At 52.0% G+C, this 14,937-nt stretch overlaps 6 protein-coding genes across 6 annotated transcripts; 1 reads left to right on the top strand and 5 right to left on the bottom strand.

The window, feature by feature from the left end:
- Positions 1 to 226: 226 nt before the first annotated feature.
- N7457_007456 (putative spindle pole body component) lies at positions 227 to 3,201 on the bottom strand (the record flags this gene model as incomplete). The annotated part of the gene is made up of 3 exons (XM_057178499.1): positions 227 to 2,798; positions 2,876 to 3,084; positions 3,145 to 3,201. The coding sequence occupies 3 exons, from the start codon at positions 3,199 to 3,201 to the stop codon at positions 227 to 229; spliced, it is 2,838 nt and encodes a 945-aa protein (XP_057030243.1).
- A 640-nt stretch (positions 3,202 to 3,841) lies between these two features.
- N7457_007457 (WD40 repeat domain-containing protein) lies at positions 3,842 to 5,341 on the top strand (the record flags this gene model as incomplete). Its single annotated transcript, XM_057178500.1, has 3 exons — positions 3,842 to 3,879; positions 3,937 to 4,102; positions 4,172 to 5,341. 3 exons carry the CDS (start codon positions 3,842 to 3,844, stop codon positions 5,339 to 5,341), a joined length of 1,374 nt encoding a protein of 457 aa, XP_057030244.1.
- Positions 5,342 to 5,924: 583 nt separating this feature from the next.
- N7457_007458 (uS17 family ribosomal protein) lies at positions 5,925 to 6,644 on the bottom strand (the record flags this gene model as incomplete). The annotated part of the gene is made up of 1 exon (XM_057178501.1): positions 5,925 to 6,644. The coding sequence occupies one exon, from the start codon at positions 6,642 to 6,644 to the stop codon at positions 5,925 to 5,927; it is 720 nt and encodes a 239-aa protein (XP_057030245.1).
- Positions 6,645 to 7,584: 940 nt separating this feature from the next.
- On the bottom strand, positions 7,585 to 9,354 carry N7457_007459 (glycosyltransferase family 20 protein; the record flags this gene model as incomplete). The annotated part of the gene is made up of 5 exons (XM_057178502.1): positions 7,585 to 7,720; positions 7,800 to 8,139; positions 8,197 to 8,567; positions 8,616 to 8,988; positions 9,051 to 9,354. The coding sequence occupies 5 exons, from the start codon at positions 9,352 to 9,354 to the stop codon at positions 7,585 to 7,587; spliced, it is 1,524 nt and encodes a 507-aa protein (XP_057030246.1).
- Positions 9,355 to 10,286: 932 nt separating this feature from the next.
- Positions 10,287 to 11,263, bottom strand: N7457_007460 (uncharacterized protein; the record flags this gene model as incomplete). The annotated part of the gene is made up of 3 exons (XM_057178503.1): positions 10,287 to 10,711; positions 10,814 to 11,152; positions 11,230 to 11,263. 3 exons carry the CDS (start codon positions 11,261 to 11,263, stop codon positions 10,287 to 10,289), a joined length of 798 nt encoding a protein of 265 aa, XP_057030247.1.
- An 897-nt stretch (positions 11,264 to 12,160) lies between these two features.
- Positions 12,161 to 14,821, bottom strand: acoA (aconitate hydratase ACO1; the record flags this gene model as incomplete). The annotated part of the gene is made up of 4 exons (XM_057178504.1): positions 12,161 to 14,383; positions 14,464 to 14,538; positions 14,655 to 14,672; positions 14,786 to 14,821. The coding sequence occupies 4 exons, from the start codon at positions 14,819 to 14,821 to the stop codon at positions 12,161 to 12,163; spliced, it is 2,352 nt and encodes a 783-aa protein (XP_057030248.1).
- Positions 14,822 to 14,937: the final 116 nt, after the last annotated feature.

Below are 14,937 nucleotides of genomic sequence, written 5' to 3' on the forward strand. Positions count from 1 at the left end.
TGATAGCGAAAAGACAAAGTTGGTATGAAGAAATTACAGGAAGATCCAGAGGCCCACAGCCAGAGCATAAGCAGAGAGAAAAGAAAAGAAAAGAAAAGAAAAGTACAAGTAAAATGATCCCCAAAACCCAGGCCGATGCTCCCAGAAGACCAGAGATGCTCACCACCGATTTTGAATATGGACGGACGATGGCACTGAGAAACCCCGTCTAAAGACACAAGTTGAATCAAAGCAAAGCAAGCGAAGAAGGTGTATAATGTGAAGGAAACATAAACGTGATCGCGGTCATTTGGTCATTAACGTTGGGCGGGAGGTCGTGTAAGCCCTTGGCGTACCTATTTTCATCTTTGTTAGGAGCCGGACCAAATATATATGTATCTTGGGGGAGCAAAGAGTCACTAACCTTCATTTGTTCAATTCTAGCCTTCAATTGGCTGGTGACTTCCGCGGCTCGTTTCCAATTCTCTGCTGGTTCGTTTGATTTAGCCCGGTGTTCATCTTCGGTGAGATGCGTGGAGGAGTTTCGAGTAGATGAGCGCGTGGGACTGCCAACAACCGGGTAGCTGTAGGTACTAGGGCTCAAGTTGCGTCGGCCTAGGCCACCATTACGACCGCTGAGTCCTGGTGATTCCATGCCATTGTTTTCTTTGTCCTCGTTGGAGGCATAGCTTCGAGGACGCGAGCTCTCAAAGCGATTTCCTATGTGAAGTCCAGACCGTGCGACACTATTGCCCATGTGGTCTTGATACATGGAGTTCGTCTCCGGCATACCTATGCTACCAGCATCAGACATAGCGTTGGGTGGGCTCATAGCAGATGCGCGAAGTGCTCGTGACAGTTCACGCTTCAATCTTTCGATCTCTCTCTGCTGTTTTTGAACACTGCCCTCCGCGGCTTCGGCGTCACTTCTTGCTCGAACAAGTTGAGTTTCTTTAGCCTTGATGCTCAAGACATCTCGTGTGTGGTCTTCGATCAGCTGTGCATTCTGGTTCTGAAGTTCGGTGATCGTTGAGTTGAGCCTCGAGCGCTCAGACTTCATATCTTCGATGGACCGGCTGAGATTTTCCTTTTCTGCCCGTAGTTCCTCCAACTCGGCACGCTCGGCGGCTGCCATGGCATTGACAGCAGGTGAAGGGGCAGGTGTAGGCTCAGCAGGCGCTGATGGCCTGGCGATGGGACGGCCCGCAAGGCCACGACCAAGACCGAATTTTGGAGCGGCGGGAGGAGGGGCCACATCTTCCTCTAGGGGTTGAGGCGCAGCGACTCTTCTTGGAGATGCGGCGGATCCAGGGCCAGCAAGCTTACGTTGAAGTTTGAGACCAGATCCAGGAGTCGGAAGGCCGCCAGCCTTGGGAGCACCAAGCTTCGAAGGAAGGGCTCTGGGTGCAGGCTTGGCCACGGGTTCTTCTGGAGCAGGCGGTGCAGCTGCCGGGGCAAGTTTCTTTAGTCCTGATGCCGCCGGCTTCTTGCCAACGACCTTCCTACCAACCGGGGCAGGGGGCTTGGGGGGTGCTATAATGGCCTTCGGGCGTTCCTTGGCTTTGACCTCGGCAGCTCCAAAGTATTCCTTTATTTTGGTTTTGCGAATTTCGTCCAGTCCATCGAGATATGGGTTCATGGCGCGTTCACCCAGGATCTTCATCAATGTACCCAGAATTTCAGCAGCTCCTTCACGGACTGCTGGGGCTGACTCTGTCAACAGCTTTGTGCCGGCATCAGCAATAGCTTTCTGTTCTGGCTTGGATGGTACAGCCCTAGTTGTGCGCAAGCAGCGGATCAGGAACCTGACGGTTTCCTGCTTGATCTGCGGGTTTTTGTGCTTGAGGTACTCGAAGATTTCTTCCAAACATTCGGAAAGGGTTGTCGTAGCGAAGACGGAATCCAATGCCTGGCCAATAGCATCTGCGACAGTCTGCTTCTTTTCCTTCAAACGTTCGAACATGGGTACCATGATGGCGCTTCGGTATTTGGAAAATCCATTTCGCAGACCCTTGGCCAACACGTCCACACAGTTCGCAGCCACCGTGGCGACAGCAACGTTGGCATCCTTCATGGACTTGGCCAACCCTCTAATGATATCATCGTAGGGGCCGTCTTTGATCCGCGGTACGTTGAGAACGTTATAGAGGGCATCCAAGGCTTCCTTGCGGTCCTTCCATTTTGATGAGGCCAATTGATCATGGAAGTCAGCAGCGACTTGCTTCATGACATCAACGGGTTCGGCCAGGTCAAAGGCATCAACAACCACTCCATCCTCCTCGTCGTCAAACTCCTCACCGGCTTGTTCTTCGCCCTCCTCGCCAGCTGGTGCGGCACTGGCCGCCGCCATGGCATCTTGTTGTACGCGGGTGAATCGCTCTTGCTTCGGCGTGGGTTCCTGTTTTACAGATTCGAATAGTTTCTCCAAATCTCCTTGTTGCACTGGTTTCAAATCGGCCCAGAACAGAGGCTTGATGGCCTCCCGAAGCCACCGGTAGAGTTCCACAGTAAGGTTCTGTGCTTCCGCGCGAACATTTTTATCGGCATGACCGAAAGCCTTGGGAAGTGCCTTCAAGGTTGGCTTCGGGTCGACAATTTTGCAGCCGAAATTGTGATAGATGGTGGTTAAGGCTGCGAGTGATGCGGCGACCACCTTGGGTACTTTGTGAGAAAGTGTGGGCAAGAGTTCCTCCATCACCGGATCGGCCTTATCCAACTCCACACATAATAACAGGGCTTCTTGGGCGCTAGCTTTACCGGCTGGTCGTGTAGATGGGAGACCTTTCTCTGCAATTGGGCCAACTGTAAATCCGCGGGTTCTGTAGATGGGAATATTGTCAGTGTATTCCAGGTGGACCGAAAAGCCTATCGCGTCTGGGGCCGGGGGCTAACGCACCTCGTGCAGGCCTGGACTCCTCCGAACTTCAAGAAAGCACAGTATGCTGCAAGACCTTCTAACTGTGCGGCGACGTTGGAATCTGCGACCGCCCCTTTCCAAAGGCCGGGATCTTGTATAAATGGCACGAATACCGGGTGTGATTCATCGGGGCTCTTTTCGAATTGTGCTTTAGCATCTTCGTATCCTTCTTTGCGGACTTTCCAGTTCTGTATATCGGATTAGAAATGTCAATCTCGGTCGGGCTAGTTAGGCAGAGAGAAGCGCACCTTGTGAGCGAACCGGTCGGGCAAGGGCAAGGAGGAGAAGTCCTCTTGTTCCGCCATTATGAGGGGGGTCGGTTCACCGAAGGACTTTAGGACTATTGAGCAGCGAGTTCTAGAAACAAAAGACAGTCAGCGCGGTCTGCAACTGTCCGGATATCTGCGCCTGGCATTATAGAAGACTCCAAAGAAAGAGATATAGGTTTGGAGTCGGTGTTGCGGGGGATGCGGATGGTCATACTGTGTCGGGTTGATGCCCAAAGGTATCAACGGATGGCAGACAGTCTTAGTCCGCGATCAATAGGAGGAAACACTGGTCTTTTTGATGGGGAGATCATGCATGCAGCCAATAGGTAGGGCTGTCTAGGGGGGATTGTCCAAGGGTTCGAAACAGTGTCTCGGGTAGGGGAGAAAATAAACAGTTGGAGTTGAGCGGAAAGTAAACAACGGGCCTTGGCGAATTGTTTTGTTGTGAACCCCGCGGTGGATCACACTTGCTCTCTCTTCATATCTTCATATCTGCACTTTTCTTTTTCTTTCTCTCTTGTGATCGATTGATCTCTTCGATCAATTCACCTCAGTCCCGTGTTGATTCGCCGACACCGCTTCTCCCACCGCTTCCCATCCTCCATCGCGGATTTCTGGACCTAGTGTATGCGCCTTTGAACAGCAAGCTGCAGGACGAGCACATATAAGCTGCACCATGAGTCAACTTCTCACGCAGCGGCAGGCGGAGGAGCTGTATGTGACCCGACCCCGGTTCATTTAGGGGGGTGAACGCTGATCGTGTTGCGACAGACATAAAGGAATAATCGCCTACCTCACTTCTGTGAATTTACACCACAGCTCCGCTGCTTTGCGAGAAGAACTTGGCAGCTCGATCACAGTTGACGACAGCACATTAAAGAAATATGAGGGACTCTTGGAGAAGAAGTGGACGAGCGTAGTCCGGTTACAGAAGAAGGTGTGTGTGTGTGTGCGAAGACCGGGCAGACCCAGTCCTCCCTTTTGTTAACCTACCATTTCGCGATAGATTATGGAATTGGAAGCACGATGCACTGCACTTCAGACGGAGATCGACACTGCCACACCCACTTCCCTCTCTCGAAGAAATCAAGACCCAGTATCCTGGATGCCTCGAGCGCCGCCGCGCCACGACCTCGAATCGCACCGTGCGCCAGTATCATGCCTCGCTTTCCATCCAATATTCTCCTCACTGGCTTCCGGCTCGGATGATACCACAATCAAAATTTGGGACTGGGAGTTGGGTGAGCTAGAGCGGACGATCAAAGGACATACCAGGGCAGTGCTTGATGTTGATTATGGAGGACCACGCGGCGGCACACTTCTTGCATCATGCTCGTCAGATCTAACGATCAAATTGTGGGACCCGGCTGACGAGTATAAGAACATCCGAACACTACCAGGACACGACCACAGCGTTTCAGCGGTTCGGTTCATTCCATCGGGGGCTGCAGGGTCCCCAATGTCAGGAAACCTGTTAGTTTCGGCATCTCGCGATCTCACACTGCGTATATGGGATGTCACGACCGGATATTGTGTCAAGACTATGTCGGGTCACGGAGACTGGATTCGAGATGTTGCACCATCCCCAGACGGCCGATTCCTTTTCTCTGGTGGAGATGATCGAGTTCCACGTCTGTGGGATATCTCATCGGGTGAAACTAAATCAACATTCCTAGGACACGAGCACTATATCGAATGTGTGGCCTTTGCTCCACCAACCAGTTACCAGCATCTCGCACCTATGGCAGGCCTTAAAAAGCCACCGCCAGCATCATCCTATGCCGAGTTTGTGGCTACTGGTTCTCGCGACAAGACCATCCGTATTTGGGACACCCGTGGAAACTGCATCAAAACCCTTGTAGGCCACGACAACTGGGTCCGTTCATTGGTCTTCCACCCCGGTGGAAAATATCTTCTATCTGTATCTGACGACAAGACCATGCGGTGCTGGGATCTCACACAAGAATTCAAGTGTGTGCGCACCATCGTGGCTCACGGCCACTTTATCAGTTCGCTCCGGTGGGCACCTCCGTTGATTAAGGACGCTGGTGCCAAGGAGGGCGCAAATGGGGCCGAGGCTGCGTCCAATGGTGCGAAAGAAGACGCAAAGATGTCCATTCGCTGCGTCCTGGCGACTGGTAGTGTTGATCTCAAGGTCCGTATCTGGGCATCATGAGCTTCAGTTTGGGGCCAGCACCAAACACTGGGCAATGGGGAAAAGAATGAGGACCAGGCAACCTCGAAAACCTGACATGGGAAAACCCCCTGCGTCCAATCGATTCATTGAGGGAGCGCCATCATCTCTCGCCGGGTTTATTACCCCAAGTTAGAGGGTTTGGGATTTGATGGGCATAGTTTGCCGTTTTCTAGGTGAAGGAGTTGGTTATTCTTCCGTGATACCAGTAACTTTCTTTCTTTTTGTTTTTTTGCAAATGATTAAGGAATTGGTCTAGACAGTCTCGTCCAGACTAATCCATGTTTACTTTACGATGTACACTTGTTGGCTCTTGTATTTTGTTATTGAAGGACGGTCTCTCCTCTCTCTCTCTTCCTCTCCCTCTCTCCCATTCTTCTCATACATATTTTAGACCTTTAGCAGTTCCAAGAATACAACAAAATCACAATGCCAATGGAAATAGATTGAAGCGGTATAATACAGTACATAATCTCCGATATGCAACACCACGGAGACCACATAGGTTTTTAAAAAAAGAGACACCCAATCAATATAATAGAAACAAGATGCAAAAGGGCTTCCATCATTTCTTCGCCGCCTCTGCCGCAGCAACCCTCTCCTGCACAATCCTCTTAACCCTCCCGATACGCTCATTCTCCGCATGGATCCGGTGAATCAACTGCGCAGTAGAAAGGTTCTCACCCTTAGGCAACACAACGCCAGCCTTAGCCGCCTCCTCCACAAGATCCACCTCCCGACCAAGCCGTTTCGACTCACGACGCAGATACTTCGCCGCCCAGCGGGTCTCGCGCTCAGCCTCGCGCTCAGCCTTCGTCAGCACAGCCGGACGCTCGCTAATTGCCTCGCCGAACGGCGTGATAATCCGCTCGACGACGTGGTGCACGTGGCGGCTCTTCGGCGCGCCGGACGAGAACTCGATTATGTCGCCGTCGCGGAGCGAGTTGCGCGGGTCAGACACTAGGTAGTGCGTCTCCTTCGGGTAGTACTTGCGGATGTGGCGGTCGAAGGTTGTGTGTCGGTGGCAGACGCGCACTGTGCGGTCCATGCGGCCGACGGAGACGACGGTGCCGGTTTTCAGGGCGGAGGCGTAGTTGCGCAGTCGGGAGGGCGCTTGTGTGTCTGTGCCGCTGGGCTGTGTGGGTTGGGTGGTTGTTGAGGCGTTGCGGAGGGGCGTGGAGAGATATGTGGTTGATTGGAGGATTGAGGGGCGTGTCAGGGACAGAGGCGTCATGATCGAGGTTCGGAGAGGCATGGTTGCCCGGAGGAGATGGCTTGGTGCCATTGTTGGTGGTGGAGCGGGCGGATACTCTCCCAATGGAGTTTGGATGGGATTGAAGAGGGTAGGATGTCAGGTGAAGCACGCGGATGACTGATGGTAGTGGTGAGCCCCCAAATGGTTGCGAGCTTGAGGTGTTTGCAGTTGAGATTTCGAGAATTTCTCGGGGAAGCATGTTTGCACTGTTTGCACCCTAGTATACAGGCACCATGGAGACAACGTGGTAGACAGCATTACAAGTCTATCGCCTTATATACAACTAAATCTATTGGGTTATTGTATTTTCTCGGGGCTTTCGGATATCCATCCAATTCACAACCTATATGGACCGCTCCCAATTCTTCACAATTGCAGATCATGATCTCGGCCCTCATGGATATCTCGAGACCAATCAAGCAAGTGAAACATTCCCAACCCCCATAGGGAAGGACCCTGAAAGAAATCTTATAATATGAGTCCTGTGATGACTGAAGACACACCATTGCAATAAAGACCGGAATGACGTCGACTTCATAGCCCTGTGCACACCAGTTACCAGTTTCTAAGGTTCAGCCACATAATGCGAGCTACAGGACTCAACAAATAAGAGGACAATCTTCTATCTGTAATGATGCACTGGTAATATACACGCAAACCAGAACCAAAAGATGAAAATGAGCGGAGAATCCCAAATGCATAGAGTCTAAGCCGAGTCTCAAAAGGTGATTATCCCTAGCGGAACCAGTTTAAGAGTGGAAGAAAAAGAAATAGAAACCCCATGCAACGCGTGTACAGAGATCATAATTAAAAGAAAAAGCAGGAAGAAACGGAGAAACCTCCGAGCAAATACATTTCGCCTCATCCATGTTCGTGAAGACCATCTAAGTTTGATTCGAAAGACCCGTTCGGACTGCAGTGTGCCAGAGGACTGGAGACTGCATGTCTTGGTAGAGCACATCAAAGATTGTTACGCGGCTGATGTCGTGATCGGGGCATCAGTTTCGTTGGAAGCCATTGTAGCCAGTTTCTTGGATTGGAATTTGTCGGCTGAGTGTGCTGATATCCGGGTGAGTTCGGTGACAAAGGATTGGCCCCAGAATGCGCTGAGAGATAGGTCAGTCAAGGTCAAGATACAATATAATACTTCAGAGGCCTGGTTGGCATGTGGACAAGGAAACATACCTGGTGTACTTGGACACGTATCGGTCCAGCTTGGCGAAATTGAGAGCCCGCTGTTCGTCGCTCATGGTCACGGCCTCTTGATAGGCGCCTGCCAGTTCCTCGGTGTTCCAGGGGTTCACAATAATGCTGCCGTTCAGACTCTGGGCTGCTCCAGCGAATTCAGAAAGTACCAGCACTCCGTGGCGCTTCTGTTGGGTAGCGATGTACTCATACGCCACCAAATTCATGCCGTCGCGGGTAGATGAGACAATACAGGCATCTGACACAGCATAGAGGGCAATAAGTTCGTCGAAATTGACGGACTTGTGCAAGAAGTGAATAGGCTGGAATTCAACGGTACCTTCATAGACCATTAGCTTTGCTCGAAATACCAAAACAGGAAGAGAAAGATACTTACCAAACTTGCCATTGATGCGACCAACCAGTTCGTTGACCACAGCCCTCAAATTCTGGTACTCCTCGACATCCTGCCGACTAGGAACAGCAACCTGCACAAGAACGACCTTTCCAACCCATTCTGGATGGTCACTTAGGAATACTTCGAGCGCATGCAACTTCTGGGGCACGCCCTTGATGTAATCAAGACGGTCGACGCCGACCATCAGCTTCACACCTTGGAATTTCTGCTCCAGCATTGCAATGCGCTTCTGGACCTTCTCCTTCTTCAACCCTTCCTTGAACTTCTCAGGGTCAATACCAATGGGGAAAGCTCCACATGTGATAATCTTGCCCTGGAACTCAATGCCGTTTGGCGTAGTTGCGAGACCCCTATTCCAATCAGACATGAGATATTAAGGCCTGCAGGGGGATACTTACAGTAGACGTGAGCAACTGCTCAGGAAATGACGGGTATAATCATAGGTGTGGAAGCCAATGAGATCGCAATGCAGCACACCCAAAAGCAATTCATTCCGCACAGGTAGAATCCGATAGATCTCGCTGCTAGGGAACGGTGTATGTAAGAAGAAGCCGATCTTGACGTTCTTCTTGCTGTCACCGATCTCCTCACGCAACATCTCAGGGAGTAGCATCAGATGGTAGTCGTGGACCCAAATCAAATCACCATCCTGCACTTCCTTCGCAATTGCCTGTGCGAAGAGACGGTTGGCCTCCTTGTACGCTTCCCAAGCGGACTCATCGAAGGTGATTTCGCCGGGGTGGTAATGGAACAAAGGCCAAAGGATGGAGTCTAACCAAAGAAAAGGAGCATCAGTATACATGTCAGCAGCTTCATAGGGAAGAGCAACTCACTAGAGAAACCGTTGTAGTGCCGATCTGCCAGGTCATCGTCGATGAAGACTGGCACAGCGCCATATTCTTCCTTCAGGCGCTGCTTGACGACGGGAATCTCTGGTTCGGGCACCTCCAGACCGGGCCAGCCGTACCACTGGAAGGTGGTTGATTTAGAGAGACCGCTCAGGCCACTGACCAGACCTCCCGAGGACATTGAAAAGTCATATTTTCCATCATCAGACCGCTTGATTGTGATCGGCAGGCGGTTTGAGACCAGAAGCAAGCGGGCTTCATTCTGCTTGGGCTCCTCCATGGAAGGCATGCCGAGAGATGGGCGGGAACCGGAATGCTAACACGGAGAGGGAGAGTATACGCCGTGTCAAATAAGTGCTATCAGACAAGGACAGCTGAGCTCCTGTAGTTCCGAGAGGAAATGCGATTAGACTCAATTGCGTAGGCGGGGAAGATCATCGCCTGGGCAGCTATGACGAATGGCCAAACCAACCTCGATAAAGTGGATAATAACTCCGGGTCAGCACCAAAGAGCTAGCAACCTGTCTCCATATGCAAATTATGGCAACAGCTAGTAAGCAAAAAAAAGTCGAGAGCAAGCTGAGGGGAGGAAAAAGGTGGAAGGTGAGCAAAGCGGGGAGCGGAAATGCGAACGTCACTCTTCCAGGTTGGGAACTGCGTGTGGGCCTCAATATCGCTCACATCAGGCCATGAAGACTGTCCAAAAGAAAGATCAAGGATATCTGGATTTGATCTTTTTCTATGCAAATTTCAGATCCAAAAGAAATATGCAAAAGAGCAGATCCCTCCCAGGTCTGACTTAGGTCATTCTGACTCCGCATCGGTTGGACAAATCGTGCCACACGGCCCAGCCAGTCATAGACTCATATTCAAGCCAGTTGCTCACGGCGAAGTCTAACCAAGTTTTTAAGGGGCAATTACAGCTAGGATCAGTAACCGGGCGCTATCTACGGAGTACAGAGTAGATGACGTTGAGTGATTGGGGATGTGCAGATCCTCCATGGTTACGGGCACCGGTGCAGAATGTCCATTCTATTACCTACAGGTTCTACCGTTCTACTCTATATCATGTATGAATTGAGATATTTATTCTAATATATTGTATATTGTACTCAGGTCTGAACACCATGGTTCTATATACACAAACCCCGCGCTCAAGGTTGACTTAAATCAAGACGTGAGCACATCTTGAGCTCCAGGTCTATTCATACTACATCAAACTCACAAGGTAGACCTCTTACCCGCAAGACTCCACTTCCCAGACTCCGAATCATAGACCGTCCTCCCCTCAGCCTCAAGCTTCATCAACACCTGCGACACACCATGCGAAGCCGCCAAATGAAGAGCCTCCGGAATATCGCGGTAAATGCGCATGACCAGCTCGATAGGCGTCCATCCCTGCTTACGCTCCGGCGAGGACTCGCCAGCCGCAACGTCCAGCTTGCCAAACCTCATTACACGCAGGACCTCATCTTCCCGCTGCTGCCGGTGCTTGATGTACTCGGTGATCCGCGCACCGGCGTCCTCAATTACCGGTCCGTGTCCGGGATACCCCCGGCCTGTGGACACGCGGTCGCGCATGCGGTGGAGGCTGCCGAGGTAGCTTTTGAGGTGTTCGAAAACGGCTGTGCCATGGCCAAGGACGTCTATAGATGTTGGATTAGAGATATTTTCAGAGAACGGTTGTAGGTTGATTGTAGGTTGATTGTAGGTCGTCTTTGGTATAACCCATTGAGATCTGCACTTACTGTCACCCGTGAACATCGCACCTTCCTCCTCAAGCATAAACACCATATGATCAAGCGTATGTCCAGGTGTATGGAACGCCGTCAAGGTAGCACCCTCAACGGAGAACACCTGTCTATCTTGGATATCCCCCATGTCGGTGTCAGGCTCATTTTTGAAGATCTGTGCCTGGGGACAGAGCTTCAGTAGATCTGGGAGTCCGTTGACATGGTCACCATGCCAGTGCGTCAGGAGCGCCTGGTGCACTGTTGCCTTTTCTTCTGAGAGCACAGATTGAAGATTGGCTGCCCATGCGGGCTTGCCTTCACCCGTATCTATTAGGATTCGCTGGTGGTCACGACCTATTAAGTATGTGTTTGTGCCTGGATATGTGGTGAGATGGTATCTTTTAGAAGGTAAAATATGTTAGGGTGCTTACCTTGAAGTGTAAACTGTGTTGCGTTGCACGCCATTCATTAGCTCGCCCTGCCAAAAGTAATATAACGGGATCTCTGCACTCACCTTCCCCGGATTTCCAGCGAGTATCCTTATGACTGAGGCACTGAGACGCTCCACTTCTGGTAGTTGGACGAGCTGGGCCGCCATATTTCTGAACGCCACAGGCGGGATATTGTTCGATGAATGGATCCTTGTATTGGATTCGGATGTGCAATGGATGGCGGATTGATGGACTATTGTTAACGATGCCCCAGTCTTGATACAGGATGGTCCGGGACGAGATATCGGGGCGAGAGAAGATATCCAAGTGAAATTTTCCACGACACTACTGCCAATGATGGAATTCGGGGATTTGATGGCATCAAGGCCACCCTTATATACTCCCAGACGCAACGACTTGCGCGGGGCAGAACTGGTCCCGGGGGGCCTCGGTAAGCTTATCTCAGCTGCGGAGAGGACCTCGGTGCTACTGGTCAACTTGCATGTACAGTTATGTAGGGACATCAGCCCTGGAGGGCTGATCTACTGCTTACGAGAGCTACGAGAACCATTTTAAACAAAAAGAAATTGTGTATGCATGCCAGTCTTAACATACAAAAACAGTGATGTGAAATCAAAAAGAGTATATCCATTGAGCCCACCCAGATATCGGGAATCAACGCAAGGCCGAGAAATCAGGCCTACAAAAACACAAGATCATTCATAATTTTTCCCAGAGCGCAACTCCTCGAATCCTGCTCACAAAAGGGCCACGGGGTGCCTGACAAGTGATCAACGCACACCGTACTTTTCAGAAGCATGTATCTGAATTGTTCAACACACAAGAGAATGTAGTTTACACAAGCATCCCGGTGATAACCGAAACACTTGAAGGTTTTATGGTAGGAGAGTCATGAGAGAAAGGAGGGAGTTTAAGCCTTGCGGGACATGGTGTTGAGGGCAGAGCCGTCACGGAACCACTCCATCTGGGACTCGTTGAAGGTGTGGCTGAGGGAGATGTCGAAGGCGGCACCACCGTCCTTGGGGTGGACGCGGAGGGTCATGGGCTTGCCAACGGCGAGCTCAGTGCAGAGGAGGTCGACCTTGTCCTCGGGGTTGATCTTCTCGTAATCGGCAGGATCGGTGAAGGTCAGGGGAAGCATACCCTGCTTCTTCAGGTTGGTCTCGTGGATACGAGCGAAGGAGCGGGTGATGATGGCGAGACCACCGAGGTGACGGGGCTCGAGAGCGGCGTGCTCACGGGAAGAGCCCTCACCGTAGTTCCAGTCACCAATGACAACCCACTTAACACCGCGAGCCTTGTAGTCACGGGCAGTAGCGGGGACGGCATCGTACTCCTTGGTGAAGTAGTTCTTGACCTTGTTGGCCTCACCGTTCTCGGCGTTGGTGGCACCAATCAACATGTTGTTGGAGATGTTGTCCAAGTGGCCACGGTACTTCAACCAAGGGCCAGCCATGGAGATGTGATCAGTGGTGGTCTTGCCCTTGCACTTGATGAGAATGGGGATGTCGGTGGCATCCTTGCCATCCCAGGCGCTGAAGCCAGCGAGAATCTGGAGACGGTCGGAGGTGGGGGAGACAGCGACCTTGACCTGGGTACGATCGGCGGGAGGAGCCTGGTAGGTGTCACGGCCGGCATCGTAGCCACGGGTGGGGAGACCATCACCGGAAGGAGCCTTGAGCTTGAACTCCTTGCCATCCTTGTCCTTGAGGGAGTCGGTGAGAGGGTTGAAGTTGAGGGTACCGGCAACGGTCATGGCAACGACCAGGTCGGGGGAGGCAACGAAGGCGTGGGTGGAGGGGTTGGCATCGTTACGACCAGTGAAGTTACGGTTGTAAGAGGAGATGATGGAGTTAGCCTCACCCTTCTTCACATCCTTGCGGTCCCACTGACCAATGCAAGGACCACAGGCGTTGGCAAGGATGACACCACCGTACTCCTCGAGGGTCTGGAGCTGACCGTCACGCTCGATGGTAGCACGAATCTGCTCGGAACCGGGGGTGATGGTGAACAGAGACTTGGACTTGAGACCGTGGTCAAGAGCGTCGCGGGCAATGGAAGCAGCGCGGGACATATCCTCGTAGGAGGAGTTAGTGCAAGAGCCGATCAGACCGACCTTGAGCTCCTCGGGCCACTTGTTGGTCTTGACAGCCTCCTTGAACTGGGAGATAGGAGTGGCAAGATCGGGAGTGAAGGGACCGTTGACGTAGGGCTCGAGCTCATCGAGGTTGATCTCAACGAGCTGGTCGTACTTAGCACCCTCATCCTCGCGGAGCTGAGCAGCGTACTCGCGGGAGAAGTCACCGATGTGCTGACGCTTGGTGGCCTTCAGGTAGTCGTACATGCGGTCGTTGAAGGGGAAGATGGAGGTGGTAGCACCAATCTCGGCACCCATGTTACAGATGGTAGCCATACCAGTGCAGGACAGGGAGTCAACACCAGGGCCGTGGTACTCAATGATGGCACCAGTACCACCCTTGACGGTGAGGAGACCGGCGACCTTAAGGATAATATCCTTGGGGGTGGTCCAGCCAGACATCTTACCGGTGAGACGGACACCGATAACGTTGGGGGCCTTCAACTCCCAAGGGAGACCAGCCATGACATCGACGGCATCAGCACCACCGACACCGATGGCGGCGGTAGCGAGACCACCAGCGTTAGGGGTGTGGGAATCGGTACCGATGATCAGACCACCGGGGAAAGCGTAGTTCTCCAGAACGATCTGGTGAATGATACCGGAACCGGGCTTCCAGAAACCGATGTTGTACTTGGCAGTAGCGGAGGCAAGGAAGTCGTAGACCTCCTTGTTGATGTCGTTGGCACGGGCAAGATCCTTCTCACCTCCAATCTGGGCCTCAATCAAGTGGTCACAGTGGACGGTGGTGGGGGTCTGAACGCGGTCCATGCCGGCGGACATGAACTGCAGAATAGCCATCTGGGCGGTGGCATCCTGGCAAGCAACACGGTCGGGGCGCAGCTTGAGGTAAGACACACCACGCTGAATATCCTGGCCGTGGGGGTCGTCAAGGTGAGAGTACAGAACCTTCTCGGAGAAGGTAAGAGGACGCTGCAGACGAGAACGGACAATGTCGAGGTTCTCGGACATCTTCTTGTAGTTGATGTAGTGACCCTGAGGTATAATAGGTTAGTTCCAATGGCTTGAAGTCATACTTTGCGCCCCTCCGGAGCGCTCAATTGGCAGCCACTCACAGTTTCCTGGTTGGTCATCTCGACCTTCTTGTCGAGGGCGTCATTGGCGGTAGCGAAGGCACGGGTTCCGGTGACCTAAATATCGAACGGTTAGTAACTGCAAATTCTGATTTAAGCCTTAGGTATCATGCACGGCGACATGTGCGCCATGCCACGTGCGACTGAAGCTCGATGATGAGGTCACTGCTTACAAGACGGAACTTGGGGGCCTAGAGTCGAAACATATATTAGCTTTCCATTCATGAAGCCAGCCGTTTTCAAGACGGGCACTCTGCTAGAGCACCATCTTGTGGCAACAAAGAGCCGAGGGAGCAAGACATACCAGCGCACCGGCGCGCGCGAGGCGGGTGGAGATCATGATGCAAGCTCTATGAGATGGGATTGCACATCCAAGAGCTATTAACCACCTTCACCAAATATGAGAGTGGAGAGTAGAATGAGAGAAGAAGAGATCAAGAGGAAAGAAGAGGAAGA

Source organism: Penicillium paradoxum (genome assembly GCF_028828445.1).
Source record: "Penicillium paradoxum strain IBT 22861 chromosome Unknown utg000006l_segment0_segment0, whole genome shotgun sequence".
NCBI classification, from domain to species: domain Eukaryota; kingdom Fungi; phylum Ascomycota; class Eurotiomycetes; order Eurotiales; family Aspergillaceae; genus Penicillium; species Penicillium paradoxum.